The sequence below is a fragment of the Larus michahellis genome, chromosome 1, assembly GCF_964199755.1.
Source record: "Larus michahellis chromosome 1, bLarMic1.1, whole genome shotgun sequence".
Taxonomy (NCBI): domain Eukaryota; kingdom Metazoa; phylum Chordata; class Aves; order Charadriiformes; family Laridae; genus Larus; species Larus michahellis.
The window spans coordinates 151,656,058-151,683,874 of NC_133896.1; the positions used below are offsets into that span (position 1 = coordinate 151,656,058).

The 27,817-nt window shown below is 44.1% G+C and overlaps 1 protein-coding gene across 2 annotated transcripts in view; it reads right to left on the bottom strand.

The window, feature by feature from the left end:
* Nucleotides 1-27,605, bottom strand: part of AFF3 (ALF transcription elongation factor 3) — a 339,067-nt gene extending 311,462 nt beyond the window's left edge. For both annotated transcript variants that reach the window (XM_074609144.1, XM_074609140.1), the window contains exon 1: nucleotides 27,179-27,605. In XM_074609144.1, coding sequence (XP_074465245.1) covers nucleotides 27,179-27,231 — 53 coding nt within the window. In that variant the 5' untranslated portion in view covers nucleotides 27,232-27,605. The remainder of the gene's footprint in view (nucleotides 1-27,178) is intronic.
* Nucleotides 27,606-27,817: the final 212 nt, after the last annotated feature.

Here is a 27,817-nt window from a genome sequence, read left to right on the forward strand (position 1 = left end):
TACAATGTTAAGTATTTACAATGACCCACAAGGGCGAGCTAGCCCTACCAAAGTCCTGGAAGACTCTCTGGCAACATGAATTAAAGACCCGAGGTCATCCCAAACTCCCTGTTTCAGCCGGGCTTCAGAGAGCACACAGGCTCCCCGAGGAAGGAGTCGTGATGACGGGGTTGACAGAAGTGGTGCCTGCCCCTGCCGCGGGGGTGGGCACAGGAGGACTCTACGCAGCTCCTCTCCCAGCCCGTACAGCAGGCACATGGCTCATCCCCATCACGCGATGGGTTACACCTGCCGCCTTGTGGGCCCTACGTGTGCCCCAGCTCGAGAAAGCTCAGCCCATTATAGGAGCAGGCACACGGCCATCATGCAAGAACGATGCCTTTGTTCTGGCTGTGCTGGAGGCATGTTTGACCCTATCATGGAGGAGATGCCGCCCACCCCTGAGACAGAAGCCAGCTGTAGACCACCAGAACAGTTTAGATGGTCTACAGCTTTCTGCGTTCTCATACCTGAAGAAGTCAATGCAATGAGGTAGGCAAACAGCCTGCGAGTAACTAGCTTAAAAAAAAAAAAAAAAAATGGAGCTGAAGAGTCTGTAATTAGCAGACAGAGCAAAGGCTGACTACCTCCGCTCTGCAGCAACATCACGCAAAGTGTAAGGTAGCGCTGACAAATTGGATTCAGCCCCGCCAATAAGAAAGAAAGTGACCATAATATTTGGATTTTTAGGGTGAGTGAAAGAACACCTACAGAGATCCCTATTGAACCTGCAAGCCTAACCTCTGATTTTACTTCGTGTAGCCCCCGTGTTGTGAACACATAAGCACGCACATTTAAAATACCTGAATAATTCCATTTAAATCACTGGAACTCCTCCTGTGCATCAAGTTAAACACTTGCACAGGGTCCTCTTAGGTCACAGTCTTGCACTGTTTATGCAGAAAAAAATTTGTAACCAGATTGATTTGTATATCCTGCCATCGCTTGGCACTGAGCGTTTGTATCCCCTTGACGTTAATTGGCATCTGTCAAGCACTCGCCTATAAAAAAGTTATTCAGTTGCACACATTTGTAGTATGCAACTGCATATATTACTTGGGTAAAGGAAAGGCAGTTGTTTTGATTTCCACCATAAAATACAGCATAAGTGTAAACTATGAACTGCAGAACACAAAAAAATGTAATGACTTTTCAAATACTGGCCGAGTAAGCAGTGTTTTACAAGACGAGAAACAAATGTTCAGGTCAAAAACTGCAAATGGAAGTGACCAAACCTGAACTGGACTTAAAGGAGGAGAAGACACCACAAACCCAAGACTGCGACAGGTTAATGTCTCATCTTATTAAACGTACCTGCTCTGTCTCTCCTTCTGGACTTTCTGCAGGCTCATTAGGATTCGTTAGGGCTGCGGGGGGTTATTTTTTAAGAAAACACCAGGTAGCATGCAAAAAATAAATGAAATACTGAATTAACCTCAATCCCCCTTTTAGCTAGTTTGAGTCATGTTTATAATGTGCACGCACCACTTTGCGTTTACCATGAGGCTCCTCAATTAGTTCATAGACAAGTTAACCTTCTATCTCCCAGCAAATATAATTCATGCTCATTTTATACAACACAGCATTCTGCTGGCTATTATCCATCATTTACAAGTGTTATTTGTCTATAAAAATGACACTAAAAAGTTGAAAAATGATTCTGCTCTGCCTGCTTCTGGATGTGTTTTAACAAATGGTACCGATGCAAAAGGCTCTAAGTCATGTAAGAAGCAATTAGTCAAAGAAGCCATAAATATTTTTTAAAAAGGATATAAATGATTGCTTGCCAGATAGTAAAAGCTCTAAAGGTTGCTACATAATAAAAGACTGAACCTACACATACATATCTGAGTAACTTTACCCCTGTGTGCAATCCCATTAGGAGGAAGAAGGTGACTCAAGCAAGTAGCATTAGCCAGGTGAGTAAGTGTTTGTCCTAAAATAGTTAAAATAGTATTCTTCATTATTTATCGTTAATGAAGTTAATCAAATTCAGCGCTACTTACTCATGCATGCATTAAATAGAAACCTGAACATGACATGCATATTTATGGAACAGAGATTGAAAGATCATTATCTGTAGGGAAGAAAATGCAGCAAAGAAAAGGATGCGTAAAATGTGTCTGTTATCTTATTAGAACATAAACTGTTTTGCTTAAAACATAAATATTTATTTTAATTAATTCAATTAACCTAAATAATAGCTTCCACACATGACAACTATAGCTAATGTATGAATTTCGTGATTTCTGATGAAGATGTAGGCCACAGCCATCGCTACCATCAACCAACTGGTCTAATTCCATGGAAGTCAATGGAGCTTTACCAATTTATACCAGTGTGCGTCTGGCCCGTAGCTCCCCACTAACTTACACTGAACTGAAATATAATATAGTCCATGCCACCAGAAACCCAAAAGAACAAAAAATAAATTGTTTTGTTTACTTTTCAGTTAACAAGGCGAGCGCTCCCACTTTCATCTTAAAATTCTGAAATTGCAACTAAGGTCTTTTTTATTTTTAAATTTAGATACCTGTATACAGGTTTAGAGGCCAGACAGATGGGGTTGGCAATCCCAGAGAGAGAAAGACGGATGAAAAAACTTTAAAAGTGCAACTATTAAATATTCACGCCACTGGCATTCTGTACCTTCAGTGAAGTTCTTGCTCTATATATGGAATGAAACCTATAGTTAAGCACATGACTCCACTAGCTATCAGTTTTGAAAGAGTTCATTAGAATGTGATGGGGAAAAGACTCTCTAGGTTGCTAACTATACAGCCAAATATATTGAGAAAATAGGGAAAGAAGACGTATTTCTGCATTCTCCTTGGTTTTTAAAAAATGACAGATCAATTTTGTTTTAAAAACTACCTTATTGTTCAAACACCTGAAGAAAAAAAACAGGGCATTACCTTCAATCATATTTTCAAGTTCTACGGTGATTTTATTAACTCCTTTTTATTGCCCAGTTTAAATATTCTGATTGGCACACAGCACACTTGCAATCACTAGATATCCATTAGACTTTAATGGGTTGGAAACGGTCTACAGTATTATGGGGCTGGCAGACCTACTGCAGTCCCATTTACAATGACGCAAGGTAAGTGGGGAATAAAAACACAATGGTTAATGCCACTGCAAGAATAATAATAAAAAAATGCTTCCTCCAGTTCCTCCAGCGCGTATCCTTACAGATGGTTTTGAGGGGGGGAAAGGGCCAGTCTCCACCAGCCTGGAGGACCAAAATGAGATCTACAAGAAGCGTGTTGGCAGCGGGTAGGAGAGGAGCAGGTCTGTAGAGCAACACAGCTGCCGCCCGGTGTGTATGCTGGGGCTTGCTTCCACTCCGTGAGCTGTATGGCCACCATGACCGCTTCCTATACGGAGCACTCGCCCAACGCATACTGTAATTTGTCCTCTCTGAGTCCCGGCACGCCACGCAGGTAAAAAAGGGAAAGCGATGCACTCTCCACAAGAAGGGTTTGTCTCATCTCTCCACATCCCCCCCACCCTCAAATCACAGATGTAGAGCATTTATGTGCCTGATACAAGAAACAACTGTATATTTGTGACAAATATGTCGCAAACCATGTTCAGGAAGGTGGGTTTTTTTCCACAAAAATTGTCCCCGCAATGCCACCAAGGCCGGATTCTCAGGGATCCAATTTCTGGCCGTTTTCAGGAGAACAAGAAGCTCATGACTGTGAGCAGGATGAAAGGAAGACTGAGATAGTCTGATATGCCTATTCAAGGAAAAAGTGAGGGCTGGGCAGCCCTGTTCCTGTGAATGAGAAAGCCCTTCCCACTGACATGCTGGAGCTGTGTAAATGCCAGCCTGAAAAGGAAAAAAAAAATAAATATACCCATCTGAGTTGCACATGATAGTTTTTAATTTAATTCATTTCCATGTGAGAGGTTTAAAACATCCCATGTTTTTACGATACTTAGGAAATATTAATAAAAGCCTACAGAAATCTGGAGATCTTTCTGCTACTACATAAATAATTCCCCTGCCTCCACTCCCCGGGAAGAGCAAAGGCCACGTGAAGATTCGTCCCCTCTTTCCCTCTTCCCCCTCCCCAGCTTTTCAGGGCGCTTCAACGTGCAGGAATAATCCTGTCCTTCCGCAGACTCCTTTATTGAGTCAAAATAAGCGATTCCACACATTTAATCGCAGAATCCTGCTTTTATCCTCTAATTACGAAGCGGTGCCTGTGGAAATTAAAGCGGCGTGCTTATAAATATTTTCAGGCACAAAGGAAGAAGCAAAGCCAGCTGAGCAATTTGGTAAGAAGGGAGGGAAAAGTATCCCAGACCTTCTGTATTCTTTAGTTACAAGTGATGAGAACGTTTTTATTTGGGTGGTTTTACACAATAAATTTTAAAGAGTAGTTGCTTAAGTACATCTAAAGGTTAAACCTTCAAGCAGCTAATCTGTATGTAAGAACAAGTAACTGTCAAATACTTAACCTTTTACAGATTAAAACTGTCTGCCTAACAGATGTGAAATCATCATTGTTGTAATTGTTATAAGTAGATATCTGAGCATTTTCTGGAGATAGATCATTTTTTTTTTTTGAGCAGTAATTTTATGCCCCAGGTCACTTGCGTATTCATGGCGGCGATAAAACCACTGCCTTCCATGAAAAGTTATATGCCAGGACTTTGTGACTGCTGTACTGGTTTCCAGAACCAAAGTTATTGGTTATAACGGGTAGTTTTATATTATTATAAAATGAACTTGTAGGGTGACTGGAAATGTTTTAGTGTTCAGTTGCTCTAAGTGGTTGTATAAGTGAATTTTCACAATAGTATGGCCGGCGTACAGGAGGAGAAAATTCTTCAATTTCTGATAAGCTGTAAATGTTACTATAAAATATTCCTCTTTGACAATGTTTTATAGAAATACACTCAGCTATTAGGTTATGTCTAAAATGCCATTACATTATGTTTATCAGTTGTAGGTATTAAGGGTATAAGGGAAAAATGTTTCTGCTATGGTAAGTAAGCATGGAAATGGTATTTTTTCCCCTATGCTACTTATATATAGCAGGGCAAAGTAGCTTGAGACCCTTCAGATACCACTAAGCAGATACATGTTCCTACATGGGTCTACGTTTAGGCCAGCGTCCTGCAACTAGACCAGACATTTCCCTCTTCCATCACAGCGTAAGGTGATCATTAGACTATCCAGCAGCCAGGTCAGCTTATAAATCCAGTATGTTACACGCAGACGTACAGAGTTTGCGGGTGTAGATCTTGGCTTGGCCTTCGTGAAGCTGCTAAATATGTATTGGGAAAGGGGAGCTGTGTCGGGTTGAGGTCCAGGCTTCACCCTCCTCTCCCCTTCAACTTCTTGCCGTTTTGTATCATTGTAGCCGTGAATACCAGAGGTCAGGATTCTTCTGTTGCGAGACACAGCACCGAGCCCAGCGCAGGCGCAGTGACTGCCCTTCGCAGACTGCAGCTGCCTCCCCCACTGCCTTTCCTGAAAGACCTCATTTACTCCAGCAGGAAATTTCCTGCGAGTATGTGTTTTGGGCTCCGCGCCAGATACTCAACCTGCACTGTTTTTCCATCTACCAAGTAAATACAGTTTTGAAACAAGAAAGATTTTTTTTTTTTTAATTTCTTTTTAACCCAAGTCTGTTGCACAGATTGATACGTATTGCATGATCAGCGGGGCATCCTGGGGAAGCAAAATGTCAAACCGTGGTGTCTCCCCATCATCTGCTCCCTCTTCCCTGGCTGTTACTTTGAACCTGCTCATCAGCTTGAACCAAACCTGACAGAGGCTTCAAAAAAAGTCCTACTGAAAATCAGCAGCTGTTTACGCAGTGCTAATAAGTCGGTCCTTTCTCACGCCAGCTGATGGCAGCCAGGTGTCCATCAGCACACCAGCACCGGTTTCAGGCACAGCTCTGAAACCACCCCAGCCGCTGGTGTTTTATCCCCCGGTCAGCGAATGGGAGCACGAGGGAGATGCCATCACTGGCAAAGAGTTTATGCAGTGGGGCGGACGGGTTACAAGACAAAAGACTGTGGTCTAGTTTTGGTAATTTGGTAATTCCACTGCTCAGGGAAGTTTTTTTCCTTACGTAGATAACTAGAGGGTAGATTTAGATTACATATTAGGAAGAAATTCTTTACTGTGAGGGTGGTGAGGCACTGGAACAGGTTGCCCAGAGAAGTTGTGGCTGCCCCATCCCTGGAAGTGTTCAAGGCCAGGCTGGATGGGGCTTTGAGCAGCCTGGTCTAGTGGGAGGTGTCCCTGCCCATGGCAGGGGGGTTGGAACTAGATGATCTTTAAGGTCCCTTCCAACCCGAACCATTCGGTGATTCTATGATATTAAAAAGAAAAAAAAAGGAAAAAAAACACTACTAATAAAACTGAATTCTAACAGTTGTCAGTTAGACCCTATAAGTATTCAAAGCCCAAAGATGGAAAAAGAGATTTTTGAAGAGCAACTAAAATGCCAACAACAAGCACACACTCTCTTGCAAAGTACTCTGCAAATGACCCCTGGCACCTCGACTCGTCTGAAAGGGAGATGCAAAGGTTGGTGCATCACCACCACCCGCATGAGAGGTCATTTCCAGGACACAGTGAAGCAATACGCGCTGACCTGCACTCTGCATCAATGCCGTTTCCATACAAGTTTATTTGTGAGCTGAACTTGAGCAGAGAATGCCAGCTGTGCCATGTTGTAAAGTGGATTTGTCATGTGGATTTATCCATACTTTGTCCATTAAGTCACCCTTGGGAATGAGCACTAGTTAGAACTCTCTGATAGATGTGAAGGGTTTTTATACAGATGGGGGGGAAAAAAAAAAGGAATGCAGCGATTCCAAGAGACTGGAGGAAAAAAAGAGAGGTATTATTAGCACATCGAAAGGCATCTGAAATATAAATTATTTGAAAGCACATCACTTTATATATCCTGTTAATTACATGGTTAATATTATGGAATCTGACAACTCCCCATAGACACCAGGACTATTGATGAGTTCCATTTTATGTTAGAAATTTCTCTCTTCTTGTGCAGAATTACCTCTTTAACCTCTTTCAGTCCAATAAATTCACATTAAAATGTGACCAGGAGTGACAACCTTGGGAGAGGACTAACCTCTCCCTCTATCATGTCATTTTAGCCTCAGTCTCAAATTGGTACAGCACTCCCATAGCTATTAGCTCAGCTCTTCTCCTGCCTCCTGAGTAGATGAAGCAGTATGTCTAATTAATTTACAATCCTTAAGTACAAAGGTAGCTATCAGCAAAACTACATTAAAATCAAGCTACCAATAAGGTAATTGTAAAATCGTAATTTTCTGGGATGTTTTCGCTAAATACCATCTTAGCTTTGTAGCTGAATGTTTTCCAAAGTCTAGCCTTACAGCTATGTGAAAGTCAAATATTTCATACATTACAGTACATCTCGCTCCACAGGAAAAAAAAAAAAAGACAGATACTCTTTAATACAATGAAATGCAATCTAAAGCCAAGTCAATAAGATACTAACCTCTTATCCTCAAATGAAGGCTACGTTATACATCATAGGTTAAAAGTTAAAAATGAAGAGAATGGTTCTTGCCACTCATAATTCAAAGACTGTTGTCAAAAGCTTTCTGTTCAGAGAAATGCTATTGGTTTTATTCAGCTGGCAAAAACTGTGCAGTATTCTAAGTAGCTCAGACAGATAGCTTTTTTAGCTATAGGGTTCAGAGCCAAATTTTCCTGAACAGCATAAGGACTTGATTTTGCTAATGTATACATGTTGCACTGTACCCAGTTCCAGAAATAACCGGCATCCGTGAATGCAGGCTGGGGTCTAGGGAGGATGCCTGCTAACAGCCAGATTCCCTATTTCGCTTCGTACGCAGAGAGACCAGACACAACCAGCCAAAAAAAAAAGGAAAGGTTGCTGCACTAAGAAGCCCTCTGACAGCACACAGCTCCGGGAGGAAGCTCTGCTGCTGCCCGGCTCCCTACCTGCTTCTCACTGATGAGAAAACACGGAGTATTGGGGGCGGGAGGCGAGGGGCACACTGCAGCACAGCAGCAAGGGGCGAGATTCTCCCCTGAGCTCCAGCCACCCTCCTGAAACTCTCATTTTTGCCAGCGCCAAGTAGGTGAGGGACATGAGGGACAACGAACCTTCTGCAGGCAGCCGTCCTCTCCTCCCCCTCTTGAGCCTGAGGAGAATAGAGATGAGGTGTAACATCTGAAGCCCCCTTCACTCCCCCATTTTCTCTGCTTGTCAGACGAGTGATGCTTGCCAGCATCCTGAAGGGTGCGGGGAGCCCTTTTTTCTTTCTCCTTTCCCTGAATAAACCCCTTTCTGTAATCATGCCGTTCTTGCATGGTCGGGAGCAGCAGGAGAGGAGCTGAGCTCATTTGCTGTGAGGAGCCGTCGGCATCTCCCTCAAGGAGGGCAGGTTGCCAGCCTCTCCGAGGCGGTTATGTGGTGGCCTGGCCTTCAGCAACCCTCATTTCCCACTGTCACATTCCCACTCTCTGTCACAGACAGGGAACCCTGTACACCGCATCCTCCTTTTCCCCTATGGCCACACCTGATCGCCAGAACGCAGTCCTAGACTTGGTCCTAGCCCTTTGCGGCTGGTGGAGCTTATGTAAAAGACGGATGGAGGGAGCAGAAAGCTGGACCAGCTAGAGACTTCGCTGCGACAGCCCAGAGGTGGTTGCAGAGGAACAGCTGAAGCCTTAGGTATGAAATCTCATCCTGTTTGCTGAGTGTTGTTTGGTGTGAGTGGCCCTGAGGAACGAGCGACTGCAGCAGGAACAGATAGAGATGTTCTTGCCGACAGGAACAGAACAGGACGCTTGTTTGTCCCCATCTTCTTTCTGGAAGGAAATCATCTGCTACTGCTGACGCTGAAATCTGTGCATCACGCTCATGTCTGCACCAGGTTGAGGGGTATGACAGAAGTTGCCAATTACAGATAAAGGCCATCTTCAAAATTTGGATAAAAGCTACTAGTTTTGACTGCTCTACCGTATAGTGGTACTTCTCACTCTCACATGAAATGCCTAGAATTTGGTATGGGCAGTACATTAGCTATATTTTAAATCTCTATAAGCAAATTCGGTTAAATAACTGCACATATGTGTGTAATTTTCCACATACCAATGCCAGGACCCTGCAGACCGTACAGCAGGCTACTCAGTTTACATCCTCATGCATTTTGCTTGCTCACATATAGGCAAGCCCATAGTTACAGATACTCTTTTAGAAATCTGACCTGCTTTCTACTGGGAATTATTATATGTCTCACCAGAAAATACTGAATAGAGGATGGTTCCTGCATGAGAGCATGAGGACACGCATGCCTTTACCCTTATGTGCTGCACATGCCTTTTCCCCAGGCATATACCTGGCAGGTGCAATCCAGACCTTCATTTGTCACTCCGACACCAGTAATGGGCTCTCAAGAAATACTCTAAATAGATTAGATTAGATGAGAATTACCTCCTGTCTTTTTAGACCATCTTGGCATTAACAACAAAACTGGGTGTATTTTCCACGCAGACATGCTTTCCCTGAAAAACTAAAAGATAGGACAAATGTTCCTGTCTCCTCTGAAATAACGTTTACCAGTCCTCGCTAGAGAGAAGCAGCTGGCTTCAGTTAATCTGGTGGGATGACGTTAAACTTAATAAATGTAATGACATTAAGATCTAAACCTTCTTCTAACAGACTTGGGTACAGGGATGAGCTGCACAGCTGGGTGCAGAGCCAGGCACCCAGCGCCCAAAATGGATCTCGCAGTGCTGCGTTGGGTGCCAAAGCTCCCCATACGGAAGGTAGGGAGAAGCCGGCACCGAACAGCCAGCTTCTCAGCACCCAGAGGCCATGCTGGGAGCCAAACCCCATGCCCGCCAAAGGAAAATGTCGAAGATAACTTATGGTTTTCGCTGTGATTAGTCTCCACCGTGAAAGCAGGACTCACAACCTTAGTCCCACCCATGTGCCCTCTTGAGCATTTAGGATAGACGAGGGCACACGTCTCTTTGAAAAGAAAACCAAAGCGCACAGCCAAGCACACCGTTTTGCTAATATCCTAGTGGTCAAACCACCAGCATGAGAAAATGGGAAGCCCAGGTCCACGTATCTCCCCAGCATGGGGTTCACATCCACAGACGCAGTCTCAAGGAGCGTCTACTTACTTGCACTACTTATTTGGCCAAAGGCTTTTCTGGGTGACAAGCCCTTCACCACCCTTCCTGGAGCTTGGCCCCAGCGTGGATCTGGGAATGGAGGGATCATGGGACCAGGAGGAAAGTGGCTGAAACATTCATCCGGAAAAGGGGAGTCCTGACTGCCGTGGGTGGTATCATCCCAAAGCTGTATAATGTGTGACGTGCAAGGAGCACAGACAGAATGTGGCCATAGCATATCTTGGACTTCTCCACGCCCTTCTATACTGGACTAACGAGTCTGATAATCCCCAAATTGCCTCTAGGCATGTGCCCTAGCAAAGCTGGAAATAAATCTAAAACTGTGCTTCTGCCAGAAAACAACGGCATCTTGGGTGCCTAGTTGGGTTGTGGGGCATTTCTGGATCGTGGGTTTTGCTATGTTAAGTCTGCTTAAACTGTGCACATAAACCACTATGTTGCACCTTGCTTAAGAGCTGTAAAGACCGAAGTAAGGATCTGCTTTGGTGGCACACCACCAGCTAAATTAATCTCCTGGCATAAACTTGCACTGCTTGGTTCAATGAACAAAATCAAAATCCAGTCTCCAAATAACTCAGAGGAATTTCTGGCTGATGTGGCAATCGTTAGGCATATTAAATGACAGATATAATGAAAGTTATTTTTAGTGGTTCAGATAGATAGGCCACTAGTAAGTTAGTACTGCATTCAGCTTCCAACCTAGGTATGTCTCCAGCCTGCTAACAAGCATCCTTTGTGGATTACTTGCTGTACTTTGACCTTCCAGAACTGCTTGCTTTTTCTTCTCGCTGAAGACCTAAGATTCTTCTGTGCTCCTGTAGTTTGTACTCCCCATAACCAATAAAACTATGTCTCTTGCCTTAACTGACTGAATTTCTCAGTAATTGCACACCTTAGATTACAGACTTCGGTTTTAAATGCGTCACTGTATGAAGTACTGTACAACGAGCAATCTACTGACTTTCTGTCGTGCACAGGAAACATGGTTTCACAACTAAGTCTCATTCCACCTCCCTCCTTTTAAGCCTGTCAGGTGCCCATGCCCACAAAAAAAAAGGTTTATCTGTCTCGCATCCTCTGGGAATCTTTGGGCATGTGTACATGGCACAGCGGGGCAGAGAGCCCCAAGCTGACAGAGACCAAAGCGGGGCTTCACGTATAGCACCATGCAGCCCTATAGACTTTGGTCTAGGAGAAGCATAGCTGTACTCACATGATGCCGAGTCCAAAATAGTTAGTCTTTCCTCCTGAAAAAGACATGGGACAAAGCTGATCAACTCTGATGTTCTTCCCTAAGAACACAGCTGAACTGCTTACAGACCTACCGACGCGACGTTCGCTGCAACTGGTGCCCAATATCACAGAGCATTACTTGAGGTAAATACAACCCCAGTGTTAATAATAATAATATCATTTGTTTTTATCGTCACCCGGTGTATTTTCGTAATGTCTTTCAATGCGTCTGGCCCATATCAACTGTATGGTAATTGAGCGTTGTCAGTAAAATTATGTAAAATTAATTTTGACACCCTTTCTCTGAAGTGTCTGTTCTGTTCTTCTGTGTCCTTGGAATGAAATGTTTTGATACCAGTGTTTTTCTTCAGAGAAAATAGCTCCCCAAGCTCTTGTTGCTACCCCTCTAGCTGCAATACTGCTGAATGTGTCATATTCAGGCTCTACCTCATCCTCTGATTTCTGCTTAACAAGTCCACGGTTATTTTCAAAGATCTTCTTCTATGTCTTGCCATTATTAAGAGAAGGTCATTTTCTGTTCACTCGAGTAAAAATATGACTGATGCTAATTTTCTGGTGTTAAAACCATGTATCACACACTAAGAAAAGCATCAGGTGTACTCTTTACCTATCAGGAAAAGTCTGATATCACATGTACCGAAGACTTGACCCAAACATGTCCCATATTTGGTTGCATTACTTTTACTTGATTGCTGAGAGCTGTATCTTTGCAAGTAGATCATATTCATGAGCGTGTCACGCTTCACTATGTCATTGTGCCAGAGACTCATTAAAGATCTACTCAAAGCTTCCTTCCTAATTTATATTTCTTCTATGAGTTGCTTTGATTTGAGAAATCTCTTTTGCAAAAGGAAAGCCGTCCATTGTTTGGACTCTAAAAGGAAATGTAGGTGTTTAATTGGTGGATGTGGTTTTCATTATACTTTCCATCTCCACCACAAACCCTCTTCATAAATTGTGACAAGTCTGTTGGCAGCCTGCTGTATCAGACTGGAGGTAGCTGACTTGATAAGCCTGTCGCCCAGCCGAAGAAAAACATGAATTCCCTCCAACTTTGCTCAGAATTGCTAATTAGCTTAAAGGCAGTGTCCTGAATTGGCACGGAAAACCACTGTGAGAAAGTCCTAGGGAGATGCAAGACTATAACTCAATAGGGTCTAGCAGCATCTTAAATGCTTTCTGGTTTATTGAAATCAAGCTAGCATCTTTGCTCTGAATATACTCCTTATTTAAACACAAGTGCAGTGATTTACAATCCAGTAAAGTCCCCAGCTTCATTTCTATGCAGCCCCTATCACGATGGTAAAGAAGGCTCATTTGCCAGAGAAAGTGAAGAAGGAGATGTTTTCATTTTCATAAAATCAGTCACCTAGTCTTACAGGGCTGAGGTCCTTTCCCTCTCACACGGATGCAGAGGAAGCACTGATCCGGTCAGTGTTGCAATTCTCTGCTGCCGTTTCTCAAAGGGGCTCGTTCCTGCTCCCACTCAGACCCCCAAAAAATCAAACCCTTGTGTATACGCTTAGCATTTCCAATAGCCAATTGGCAAGGAAGCATTTCCAACAGGCAATTTGCATGTGGCCACCCTGTTTTCCACCACATGGACACATTTTGTGCCAAGCAAGGTGGCCTACAGGGCAGAGAGCAACCCTCAACCCATTTTAGTATCTCCACTGTGGCCTGAAGTTCACCATCTTCAAATATCCTCAGAGGTGGCAGGGCAATACGCAATCACAGCGTGGCACTATCAGGCTATGATCTCTCCCTGCCTGAGACCTCCACCACCCTCAGGAAGGTCCTCGCTCATTCACAGCTCTTAAACTAAAGCTCTCCTACAAAAGTAAATGTTTTGATGTAAACTGAGAGGGCATTAAGGAAGGCGATGCCCTGAAGTGGTATGAGCATTCACCTGACACACACAAAACCTTCATGCAAATAAACTGGAGAACAGATTTGAACTTGTAAGAATTTGAGGTATAATTTGCAAAAAATGCCTAAGTTGACAAAAAGAGCGCCTTTATGGGTGTGGGGTTGTTTATATTTTCAGGGCGGTATCGTGGCTTGGATGAGCACGGGCATACTGAAAAATGATGCTCAGGCTTTAGTCTCCCATATGTCCCGCTCCTGCTGGATGTGCCCTGGAAATTCTGACATGAAAAGAGGAAGTCAGCAGTTTTGCCAGGATTCCCAGGCAAGCCAGTCACGGTGGAAGCCTGACATCCAGAAGACCTGGAAAACAGCCAGTTTGTGCACAGCATGTCCATCCTGTATGCCTGCATTCAGGTGCATCAGATTTATTATGCATGTGCAGATCACCTGATTTATTGCCATGGTTTATTACCAGATGCAGCAAGGCCAGCAGCATGTTCAGAACATGCTGGATTTACCGCACGTACACAGGACATCTGCGAACGCACAAAATCACCTTTTCTCCTGAGACTTCCTAGGAGGAAATACGGGAACCATGCTCAAATTTCTGGATTCACTTTGGATCTGTACTTGTCTGCAGGCAGAGACAGACTTCGGGGATAAAGTAAACGCAGCTACTTTAGCATACTCTAAGAGCATATTGTGAGAAAACTTGTTTGTACTTTTCAATCCTCGAGAGGGAACTGTGAGCAGATAAGGGTGAACTAGCAGCATTTCAATAGAGCTGGCCTGTTTCTCTACCACACAGCAGATACATTAGCACCTAATGAGTTATGATGACTTCAGCTTTAACAGATGACTTTTCTTCCGCCGACCAAATTACAGTATGAGCACCACTGAAATTTTATTAGCTGGTTTTGCATGTGAACATGAGTTGAGGAAAGGAAAACACTTGAGTTACGTATTTGTGCAAAAAAATCATAATTCCATTTTCTTTAAGGCTTTCAAGGAGAGGTATGTTTCCGAGTCATTTCTGAAAGTGGGAATTAGGGTAATATTTGACTGGCATCGGCTCTGATCCGAAGCAGCAGTACTGGAGTAGTACTCCATAGTAGTACCGGAATAGATATATTTAATTAGTTCCCATTGGTGCCACACGTATTCTGATGAGGTGCTGGGATGCCTTGAAGAATACCCAACAGTTATCAGCGTTTCAGGACGCTGAGCCCTGAAGAGTCTCTCTCTCCTTGCTCATTGTAGAAGGGCTCCCAGGCAAGAGAGAGGTTACCTGCATCTCCAGGTACGGCCCCAGGGAGCGCTCTCACACCCCCGAGACACTTCTTCAGGTACCATCCCTCCTGATCCTACCCAGAGCAGGGGGCTTGCTTCATTCACTCCCAGAAAAATGTCTTCTGCCTCCACCACACAAGCGCCTGGCTACCCTGCCGGTCCTGCAGCTGAACCCGTTACCTTCAGCCTGACTCCGAAGCAGTTGTTTTAGGTAATTCTGCAGGTTCCAGTATGGTGCGTATGGAGGCGGCATTTCTTTGTGTCAGGTCATGGAGGTTGCTCAAGTGCACTCATTGCCTTTGATCTTGTATGACCTCAGGCTCCAACCTTCCCACAAATAACTCGCTGGCACTGAGATACACCATCCTACACCAGGGAAACTGCAAAACTTTAACACGTTGGGATTATGGTAGCTCTAAACTACAATGCGTTACTGACTGAGATTTAGCTTACCCATCTACTGAGATCTTTGGGCAAGGACATTTTTCTGCTGCTACACATAACCTCAGTTTGCACAACTGGAACTGGATTTCACAGATGAGAGCATCTCCAGTCGAGATGCCGCAGCAAACAGCATTTCCCAGGCAGGATGCTTTGACTATGAGCCCCTTTTCTTTACAGCTCTTCGCTGGTTCCCACTTTTCTCACCACGAAGGCCCTTTGTGGCTTATCCCCATCATTATGAAAAGTCATTACCAAAAGTTATTACAAAAAGGCTGACTCTAGTCTTCTCTTGACCCGTTTGGGCAATTCACTCTCCAAGTTTCCAACTAACACCTTCAGGGTATCCCTGTGCTGTCAGTCATGCTTGGGAGGAGTCCTCATAAACATGCACAAAATCACTTCATTGTTCTTTCTGAGGTTCTTGAAAAGAGAGTTCTGGTTTTTCCCATCATGCTCACACTCATGCATTTGGCAGCACTGTCATGTTGGCGGTTTGCTGTGACCACTGTTTATTTGGGTGATTAAAATATTCTGTCTTTTCTTTCTGACCAGTTTTGCCTATATCCATCATTTTCTTTTGTCTTTCACTTTGTCTGCAAAGTTTTTTGGTGCCACTACTGGCGCTTTGTCCCGTGTCTGCACAGTATCTAGTGCAGCAAATCTGCGTCCCTACCTACAGATGCAAAGTCCAATGGGGATGCCCCTGAATAACAACAGCAACAGGCAGAAGGGCAATCTAACATAGCTGCCACCTTCTCCTGGAGTTCGTGCAGAGCATTAGCCATTCCAGTCCATCAACAAAACACGGTTATGACGGGAACATGAGGAGTTTCACTATTGTTTCTACTGGGGTAAAGAGTTAGGACATTTCCTCTTCTGGGAAACCTGCATTGTAGTTTAATTTCAAATCATCCATACTTCAGAATTAACTCCAATTTACTCCAGAATTAACTCAAATTTTCATTACTTGGCTATTTTCCTTCCTCTTTTTAACCCATATGATAATTTATCCTTTTTTATTATTATTAGTTTAGCTATTGGTTATTTTGCTGTGCGTGAGTGTGTCACAGAACTCATTTTTCTGATTTCTTTGACAAACCTGACATCTTGCAGCTGTTACACATCTTGTTTCAATTACATCTCCAGATAAAAAGAATTCTTAAAGCCTGAAGGCTGCAGATGGCTTCCTGGTGAGGGGTTAACTCCAGCTTCATCTTAAAGCCTTCTGGGGGTCCCTTTTCTTGGGCTGTTCTCTTCAGTCTCCTTCTCTTTGCTGTCTCACTCACTATAACCCCCCTCCCTCTCTGGTCATAGGAGAGGAACTGGAACACCAGTGTCCATCCCTGCCTCCTTACCACCCAAAGGCGCCTGGGGGGAAGCGAAGTATCTGTCACCTGAACCTTATCTCCACATATCATGCAGGCTGCTTACGGCAGAGCACAGCTGAATGAGCACAAATCAGTGGAGTGACAACTCGGACCACCACTAATCCCTAATAAATTCTGGACTGTCCCACAGACTTGGGAAGCTCTTGACAACTGGTGACGCTCTCAGCATCTGGGAAACCACTTGTGCCTAATTGGGTACCCTGAGATATTTACACTGTGCTTAATGGTTACAGACGAGATTGATCACCCTGTTCTTGGTATCTATCCAAAAAGGGTATATAAAATCCTTTGATCTTGCAAAGGCAGCAAAACATGTCTACCCATCAGTTATGTAAAGGTGGTTGTTATTAATTTGAATACTGCACAGAGAGGAAAGAACAGAAGTACCATATAATGAGATATATTAAGACTACAAAAGAATTAAGTGAAGCCGTTATGTTATGAATCATGATTTTATTGTTTAGCAGTCAGCTCTTGATGTAATTCAGATAATAATGAATGGGCTAATTCCTTCCACCTTTATTCAGGCAAAACTTCCATTGACTTCAAAGAGAAAGTTGTCCAAGTCAGGACTAGAGCTAGAGACTGCTGCATCTATCCCATTATTTGCAAATGCTTTTCTGAATATAAAGTGTTCCTTTATAATGGGCTATCGCCAATAACAGTAACATTTACATAATACAAACCTCTTACATAAGTGTCTTTCGCATTCAAAAAAGACTTTTTATTCTTATTGCAGACTGCCACGTTGAAAGTTCTCCCACAAACCCTAATATTTATTAAAGTATAGGAACATACAGAATTTCTCAGCGTACCATTTTGATCACCTTTCCTTCTGCTCAATATCTTGCGTTTCATTTTACCACACATTTTTTCTCAGGAGAATGTTTTATTTATTGATTATTAGCAAAGAGATGATTTATCATTGCAAATATTTCTCTCTATCATAGAAAACAGAGTGCCAAAAATGGGGAAATGTGCTAAGCCTTGTTACATTTTAACAGATGCCAGGAGTATTTGAGGAAACAAGTGAATAAATAGTCCTGCATCACTGTTTTCTCTCACTCCATAGTTCTATTTATAAGTTAATGCCCTATATAACATTTCAAATGGGTACTTTTAAGTAATTCTTAAAGTAATTGTTCAAAACTTGGAAAATGTGCCTAAGTGTAATACTTTCTGTTTTGATCAAGGGAGAACTCTTCAGGTTTTTTGACAAAACCAGAGTTTTTTCCTCGGATTATAAAGTATGCACTTCCATCTGGAACTTATTTTGATATTGTGAATCTTAATGCCTCAGAAAAGCACACAGAACAATGGATGGGCACTACTTGATTGTTTTAAATTGAAATTAATTAATTGTGAAACAGCTGCAATAGTCTAAATTACTTATTTCCCTTTCGGTGAAAATGAATTTACAGGCATTTGCAAAGCACACAAAAATAGAGAGAGAGAAAGACAAGAAAGTCTGTAAGAAGGGAAGTCATGTAGAATTGTCTATGATCTGTATTTCAAGAAAGTAAATAATTAATAGCTCCAAGGAAGCATATTAGAGATTGCTCTTTCTATTATACAGTCACATTGAGCACTAAAATAATGCTTTAAATCTCAACAACAAATAACAGTACAGAACTCGGTACAGTTTACCTTTCCAGATAATCATTTTTTCAGCTGAAAACAGCAATTTTTTCACATTACAACCAGACTGTGACTTGAAAGAAGCTTCTCAGTCATTTAGTCAAGACAGATGAGCAATGAGTGTTAGAAAAGTTACCAAGGCATCAAAAGATCTACAGTCAAGGCCATTAAAGAATAGCTAATCTGCTCTAGTTCTAATTCTCTGCTAATGGGTTTCCTTAAATGTGCTTTACATCAGCTGTAATTAGTTCAAGATATTGCTACTTATATACTTCTAAGAACAACAACAACAAAAAAAGGTTGCATTTCTAGCACGTTGTATGTAATCATGTTCGCGCAACCATGTACCCAAACTAGCAGGTTCTTGGCCAATGCGAAGCCTTGAAGAGCGTCGTAAAGAGATACTCTGCTTGGATCTACAAAAGCCAGTGCAGGTCCCGAGGCATTTATCTACGCTTTCCTTTATTGGGGTTATCTCAACGCCCTTTTACCTCAAATGTTGCAGAATTGGCTGTACTAAAAGGCCAGGGACACCTTAAGCCACATATACTGGAAATATGTACCTTTTTTCTACCGATGCTATGGTTTTGGAACAGATTTTCATCATCAGTGGTAGTGACAAAAAACTCAAACCCTTGCCACATTTTATGATAGAGCCTGACCGGGTTTTGAAGGTATTGAGTCTTTCTTAGAAAGAGGTTCATTTGTCTGGGAGAGCAGCAGTATGACTCAACGACTCGGTATGACCTAGAAGAAATGTAAGGCCTTGTGGTCCTTTTGGACCCACTTAGACAGTGAAAGGGGTCGAGATCCACAAGCTAGCTGCAAGCACACTGGTACGTCCAAGCCCGCAAGGCCACGTGGCGATGCTAACTCGGACCAGTTGGGATCATGGTGGTTTTCTTGCAGGGAGCCTGAGTAAACGGACTAGCACACAATCACCTTTTGTACTAAGAAATTCCTGACAGTCTTCGAGCCTAACCGCAAACAAAGCACATTGTAACATTAATTTACTCTTTAAACTGGCGACATTTAGTTAACTCAAGGTCATCATCCTGCAGAAAATGTTACACTCTCCTTGCCAAACACAAATGAAGAAATGCACACTTAGCTTTTATTGTTACTTTGTCCTTTAAAAACAGTTGATGACATGACAGGTTCCCTCCCTGACTACTTCAGAAACAAAAAATGTGAAAAAGCGTCTTCTGTTGGATGCATATCAATATAATTATCTTCTCAAAAGTATCTCTGTCAACAAACTCTGTTAATTTTTTCTGGACTGAGGTTCAACTATTTACCGCAGTTGCTGTTCAAAGACAAAGGAGCGCAAAAACATCAAAATTACATCCTTCCCTCCTAAAATTGACAGACCTGAGTGATGAACCCTCCTGGTCAATCAGAAAAGGTCAATGACGGAAAGAACAACTTTCTCTTGGGGCATTGCTAGAGGTAGACACCACTTAGAAACGTCAGAACAAAAGCTAAACCCCCACAGAGGAGGTTTAGGATATCTGCCAACACCCGTACATCAGAAAAGGCTCCCCAAAACCTCTACAGTGACCAAAGCAAAAAAGGCAAGGATAGAAAAAGGGAGATGGATGGTAGGAGAGACCACTGCTGGGGTGGCTTCTGAATCTGAACCCTGCAAATGCATACTTCACCAGTGCTTTTTTCCTCCTGATCCATTGGTCTGTTGTATTTGCATTTTTCATACCACCACAAGTCATCATCATACCCTGGCAACTAAACTGTCCCATCACGGCAACACATGGACTAGGAAGGCCATCAGTTTCTCCCTGATGGATTTCAAAAGTGATACATGCAATAAGAAGTGATCACAGCTCAAAGTAATCAAAACATACTCAGTGTAAGAAGATACCACCTTCATCCTTCTATTCGTCCACTCCTGTCATTCAGTCAAACAAGGCTGAGCCACAAAGGCCTCTTTCTTTGGTCTGAAACATGTGAAAACAACCACACGGAAAGACTGGGTTACATTAAGATGTTGTGCGGCTTTGTCAGATACAACCCTCTTGTTTTTAGTTTTAAGTACTTACAGTTGTGGATCATCTTTACTGAGAAACAAAACATAGCAACAAAAAGCTTCTTAGCAAAGATTTCTGGTCCCTTCTGCATAATTTTAAGTGTTTCCTGACTGCTGAGACCACCACTGCTGCATTGGAACTAATTTATTTTTTAAAAAATACATAAAGGTTCTCTGAGGATAAGTTTAAATTGCATTCCTACTGTCATATTTCCCAAGATACACCCGTATCCAGGTCCTTGGTACATGCAGGCAGGTTAAAATCTTCCTAAGAGGATAAAACACAGTCAACTTACTAACGTGTACTTTTTGTTTGCTTAAAATATTGGGAAAGCTGAGATACCAAGCTGTAAGAGAAGAACACAGGTAGGTATATTATGCATTTTTACCTTTGAAAAGACATAGAAAATGCTTAGCACAGAATATTAGTAATTGCCATCGTGTGCATTTAACTGCTGATACAGTTCATTCGCTCCTTCTCCTAAATGTAAATTCGTAGTTACCCACAAATTATTCAGAAATTATATAGATTACTACCTGGGTATTAAACTACAAGTGTCTGGTTTTGCTCTCCTGGGGCCTCAGGCAGCACCAGCAAGCATAACCGGTGTCTAAACAATGATTTTAAGAGACAGAAACCCAGTGCGGAGCCCCCCGGGCAATGATGCGAACACGGTGGGTTTGGCCAGAGCAAGGACCAGGGGAGGCTCCCCGGGAGCCGCCAGGCAGCGAATCCGGCCCCCAGCAGCGGCACTGAAACGGCAATTCCTCTTCCCCAGCAGGGCAGGGTTTACGAAGAGATAGTTTTCTTCAAAACCAAGGAAGCTTGGTTACAGCTTTCCATTTTCCTCCTGTCAGTTGTTCACAAAGACCTTGTGTTTTTCCACCGGAATCAGCCTTACAGCTGACCAGCCCGCATACAAACAAATTTCACCTGGGTTTCCTCGAAAATACTGTTGTTTTGAAATCTCATTTTGGGACGACGTCACTTCAAAGTTCCAACTTGATCAGTCTGCTAGATGACACACCATCCCACACAGAATTTAACCAGCCTCCCTGCTCTCTCGCTGTACACAATATCGGGTTTTCTTCATTTCTAATGATTTTATTACTCCTATTGTTAATAAAGTTACAATCTGAGTTTAAAGTATCTCTGAACATACACTGCAAATAGTTGCTGGAACTCTTTTTCCCTATGATTTGTTGTTTCCTAGTCACAAATATGACGCAAATAGAGTAATTTGTTATATGAGGTTAAAAACCTTGCAATTAAACAGTTGCTTTCTCTAATGAGAGTGTTGTGGAGTTGAGTATGATATTATTCCTATTGTATGGATGACAAGATGTTCCCACAGCCAATATTTCTTCTGTGTCTTTTTTAATTATTATTATTTTGCTTAATGGCCTATATTTCTCTTCCATTAGGTTTAAGAAACCTGGTATTTTCCTTGAAATATTCAGATAGAATTGGAAACGCCACATGTACCTCATGGCCTCTTCTTTTCCAATAACCTAGTAGAGTTTCTGCCTTGACTTCTGATGGAAAACATACCCAGAGGAACACGAATCTACAAGCCTGAGCGTTAGGAGAAAGCCCAAAGGGCTGTTCTCCCCCTGCACCACCCAACTGGCCGCGGGCGCTCAAACAGTCCTCAGGGGGCAGGAGAGATGAAAGCACCCTCGCCGTCCTACTCATGCATCAAAATTTCACGCATCAGACAAAAACGAAGCAGGTGGTTAAAAAAAAAAAAAAAATCAATATTCTTTAGAAAAGCGACTGAGTACCGCAAATCAGAGATGACGGGCCAGATCTTCATCTGCTATAAACTGGCAAAGCCTCTGGACTCGGTGGAGACGTAAACCAAATGAGGAGAATGTGGTACATTACGTCCAGCAAACGAGCACTCACATGGCATGACAGATGTATTTTTAAAATATTCTTATTCAGCTGATGTTTATAAAGTATTATGACAACAAAAAGCCTGCTCTTCTTATTTATAATGTTTAGCACACACAATTTGTTCAGTCCTCTAAGAAAAAAAAACACTCAAACAATCAAAGTAATTCTTGACCAAAAGGGCTTCCAGCCTAAAAAACAGGCATCAGGAAAAGAGAACCTGCTGTGAAAGCAGGAGAAGGAAACAGTCTATAGTTATTACTTGTGTCATGGTTGGCTCACAACTTGTAATCATCACAGAAAGAGCAAATTTTTAGATGGGATCTCAATGAGGGGAAGGTGGTAACTGTGAGTTGACACTGGGAGTAAGGCAGAGTGGGAAACACCACGAAGACAGAAATAAGGAGGAAACAAATGGAATTTCAAGCATTACTGGTAGAAAGAAGCCAAGAGATGAAAGGAACGAAATAAGGACAAAGTCCAAGACGCAGGCTGATGTAGAGCTGTAAAGGAAATGGGAGATAAAGGAAGACAAGGACTTAATTTTTTGTGAGAGGGAGGTATCGTTGCCGTGTATTGTCTTAAAAAGAGTAAGCTGGTCCAGCCTCTACCCCTACTGAGAGAACAGTCGGAGTGACCCCTCTCCCCCTAGAACAGCTGCTTGCTGTTATCTGAAAATAAGCATCTTCATTTTCTGCTTTGACTGAAGAAGCATTTGTAGAATCGGCTTTCTAAAATTGTCTTCAGTAAACACCGCACAACGTGAGAAAAAAATCTTGACTCACGCAAACATAAAATGTAGTGACTAAAAGCTAGACAACTTGGGTTCAAGAAGTTACAAAAGGTTCATTTATAAAACTGCTGGATGTCTGGCCGCTTTTTGTTAATAGCAACTTCCAAACAAAACTCTCATTGACTTCAAATGGAGCAGGAACAGACCCAAAGATAGCAAATGAACTGGTAATTCAATACATGGTCTGTAAAACACACTGGGCCACCTTACACTGTGGCATTTGATATTGATCTCAACTTGGAAGCTATACAGCTATACATTTTTTACATGACTATCCAACCCCTACAAAACTGATGCTAACTCAAAATATCCAGAAGTATCACATGAGTCCCAAACAAACCCATTAGGTACTTGGCTTCTTTTACCTAAACAAACACTGGTTTGTTTGTGGCTAACGAACATATTACACTCAAAATTATTTTTCTTGTTTGGTACAACACAGTAAGTGCTTTAATAAATCTGCTAATTGTTTTTAACGAACAGGAAAAAAACTCAGCCTCCGCATGTATCTTACATTAGCACGTGAGGAGAGCCTTTACCGAGTGGGTCTTCATCAGGGCTATCGCTGTGCCTAAACCTAAGCACAGAGTCAAGGACCTGGCTGAGTTTTGCTCTAGATTTGTTAATTAAGGCAAATAACAACACAAATGCCTATAATGCAGAACTAGTCCTGGCACTCCAATTAGGACCTTTGGTCTCCTCATTCGCTGCTTTCTGCCGTGTGTAGTATGTTTTCTGCTGTACAAGAGGCATATAAACCACCTCTAACTGAGATTTTCGATCTCTTTTTGTCTGGTGTAAATAAATACAAAGCTATAAAGCACTGGAGAATCCACATCCTCAAGCCTGGACTCGTAAAACTGTACAAATAAATGCACAGAGAAAGAAAAACAGGAGACGGGGCTGTGCTTCAAAGTCGTTAGTGCTGTGTTTGGGATAACTGCGTTAGTCAGCGGTAACGACACCTTGAGTTAAGTTGGGCTGATCATCCCAAAACCTTCCAGAAAAAGCTTACCAAATGGGCACGAGTTTTGTTTATGCCACAGACTGGTACTTTTTCTTAAAATTTCTATTTGAGTTTGTACTCAGCTTCCACTACTTGAATTATAGTACACTTCTGGGAAGAAGAAGTGTTATTGGCATCAATACAGCCTGGAAAAACTACTGTTTAGTAGAAAACAGCTAACAACATTCTCCCATTGCAGTTTACTAGTTAAATAGTGTCTTACAGCCACGACACGAAATATTATTACATTTTCTGTGCTACAGCAAAGTAAAAGAGATAGCACATATTAATTCGGAGAGCAAATTCATTAATAGTATAAAAGTAACAATCAATGAGAATTGATTAGCATGTTGCTGTTCATCTGGAAATCCCTTTTCATACCCTTTTGATTTTCCAAGAACGTACCAAATTAAAAAAAAGCACTTTAGAACAGCACATTAATATTTAATTACGGCACTTTTAAGCAAAACGTTCACCAGATACTGCAAAAAGTGGATTTTCAGTCATAAATTAAGTGCGCAAATTGCCATTATGACTACATTCAAAAGAATAAAGGACAACATTCATTCTCGCTGCAGAGAAAATTAAGTCTCTTAAGTGTTGCTCTTTGCCATGAAGTACTTCCTATCTACGTGGTACGTTTTATTTCCCTTTTTGGCAACAACTGCACTCCTCTGAAGGCATCCTGACAAGCCTTTGGAGCCTAAAATTAACATACCAGCTTTGTTTTGGTCAGCTTAGTACATTATCCAAATCAGGTTTCTTGAAAACGTCCGTAACTTGCCCATCGACGGGGCGATGGGAGACTGACCCGGGACCCTCTGCGCAGCCGCTGCAGCAACCGAGGCACCACCAGCCATCACGACAGACTTCGGAAGCTTTCACTAAGTGCAAGTGAGTGTTTTTATTTAATACTGCTCATACGACTTTTCAAAACGACTATTCCAAACCATTTGCCAAAACAGCTGCTTCGTGAAAGCGTCCAGCCCGTGATCTCAGACGCTCCAAGCCAAAGCCAGGCAGTGAAACCCAGTGCCCTAAAAGGATGCAAAGAGGCAACAGCCGGCACCTGCAAACCCCCTGCTCCCCCGATGGGCTCCACTTAAAGCAGGTGTGACCCCCTCGCTGGGCATTTGGGGGTTCAACCCCTACAGGGGGGGTGAAAGTTTAGCAACGACTGCAGGCCTGCCACTCTGCAACGGCTTTCAATGTGTTATTTGAAGCCCTTCTGTCGAACCTGCCTTCTAAACTGCAACAACTACAGAGGCAAGCAAACAACACGATCTATGAAACCACAAGATCGCTTGTAACGCAGATACAGACATTTTTAAGCGGGTTAATTTTGCTGGAAAATGGTTGATGTCTTTTTGGACCCACGCAGGAGCTTCATGCCGACCACAGTCATTAGAAAGCAGCTCCACAGCAGTCGAAAAACGTGCTAAAAAGGTTATGAAAAGGAGCAATTGCCAGACACAGCCTAAAGCCCAGGTTTTCCAGAGTTACATTGTTAGCTTTTCAAATTCAATATTAACTCCAATAGCCAGCTTGCAGAAGAGACTAATGAACACCACGCTTTTGCTGTAAAAAGAAAATTCCCCCAAAGTTTGCCTTGATTCAAGGAGAAAGGGAAAAGCATTCAAATGTGTGAAAGTATTATTTCTCCTGTTCTTGTTTAATGGAAGAAAACATGCAATTTGGTTGTAAAGATGTGCGTATGGACTGAAAACTTAAAATCGGGCCAGAGATAAATGTTATGGTTTGGATATAAACTGAACATTGGTATTTATAATTGAAACGAGGACATAACCTTAACTTGTGTCACAGGCAGAAACACTGTAATTAAAAACTTTTATGGGGCAGTAACTAATTTTGCATTATATGCGCTCTTTAAAGTTCCCATAGCAATATAAAAGTTTTATTAGGCTGGACGTTATCAACATCCGCATTTCTAAGCGCCCCCCTCACACAGCGCAAGCCGTTCCCACCATCCTGAGGTCTCGGGGAAGACGCGGCTCAACTAATGGGACCGGCTGGTCCGGCTGCGATTTTGTTACACCTGCCACCGAAGAGATAAGCCGGCGCTGCCAAACGCGCGCCCTACTGACAGAAGACACAGATCGCCTAACGTGTTATAAAATAAAATAAAATTAAAATAAAAAAAAAAAAATACCGTTAACTGATTTCAGGCCAAAAAAAAAAAAAAAAGAAGTAATCTCAGCTCCCCAAAAACTACCCATCTCACCGGCCGGACGCACAAACTGACATCGCTGCCCCCGGCTGATGGCAGCATCGCACCCAGGGCTTAAGCGCACCCAGCCCCCGACGGGGAGCACATCCCAGACGGGCGCCCACGCCGCCCCCCGGGACCGAGCCGTGCCGGGCCGTGCCGGAGGCACGTCCCGGCACGGCTCGGTCCCGGTGGGCGGCGAGGGCGCCCGCAGCAAACTCCGAGGACTTGGCAGAGGCAGGGTTTTTGGGGAGAGTGATGCGAGGGGGGAGGGCAGCGCTTCCCACCTCCAGCCGCTAATGACATTTCTAGAAATTGGTTTCCCCTCCTCCCTGGCAGCCCCGCAGCCGCCGCCGGGGCGAGAAAGGGACGGGGGTGCGCAGGGGGAGGTCAAGGGCATGTAATTTGGGGGGGGGGAGGGGTAATAAAAGCGGCCCCGGAGAGGGGTGGGGAGGGAGGAGGGGGTGTGTGAAAGGGGTGTGCAGGAGGGATGGGGGGCGGGGGGGGTGAGGTCCGGGAGAGCAGCCCGGGGTGCCAGTGGCGGATGAGCAGGGGGGATAATTTGGGGGGTGCAGGAGACCCCCCAGCCAAACACAATATTCACCTCTCGGACCGACTCTGGCAGCCAGGAGAGGGGGGCAACCTTCTCTCTTGCCCCTCCCGGGCCAGCAATGCCGGGAGAGCAAGTGGCAGGGGAGATACCTCCCCGGGGCACTGCACCCTCTCTTGCTAACGCGCAGCCCCCCGCTAGTTATTGCCCCACACCCCCCCCCCCCCCCCCGAGACAGTGCATCCCCCCCTTATCGCACACCCGCTGTTACTGCACCCCCAATTCATTGCCCCCCTCCGGGTAAGCGCACACCCGAGGCGAATTATTCCACACCCCGAATTATTGCACATCCCCCGGTTATCGCAACAACCCCCGTTATAGCACTCCCCGCTTACAGCGCCCTACGCGGAGATCCGGAACCAATTCCCCCCCGACACATACACAGACACACACATCCCCCACCTCCAGTGCCTGTTCCCGGGGTGGGGGGGGGGGGTGGAGGGGGGTCGAGAGGGGGGAGGCAGAGGCACCCACTCACCAGAGAGAGTCGAGGTCCCACTCCTGCAGGAGAGCTAAGTCGAAGCTGTCCATGGTGGAGCGATGTCAGCGCCGCCGCGCTGCAACCGCACGGCGTCCGGGGCGCATCTTAACTGCACCGCGGGCAGGGCGAGGGCGCGGAGCAACACCCCCCTCGTCCGCCGCCGCCGCCGCCGCCGCGGGTGGGGACGGACACCCCCCGTCACCACCTTCCCCCTCCTCCGCTTCCCCTCAAAAAAAAAAAAGCAAACACCACCACCACCACCCCCCCCGCAAAAAAAACAATAATAATAAATCACGGCTCGTTTGCAAGCGGCGCGGCGCGGCGCGGCTCGGCTCGGCTCGGCTCGGCTCGGCCGCCGCCGCCGCGCTCCGCTCCCGCCCCGCTCCGCTCCCCCCGCGCCTCCCCCCTGCGCGCCGGCAGCGCGGCCGAGGCGGCGCCCGCGCAGCCCCCGCGCAGCGCCCGCCCGGCGCGGGGTTGGGGGGGGGGGGGGGAAGGGTCGGGGGGGGGGGCGGTCTCAGCCCGCCCCACGGGGGGGAGTTGGTGGGAACTTGCAGCGGCCGAAGTTGGGTTTGGGGCTTCCCCCACACCCCCGCACCCCTCCTCCCTCCTCCTTCTCCTCCTCCTTCACGCGTGGTC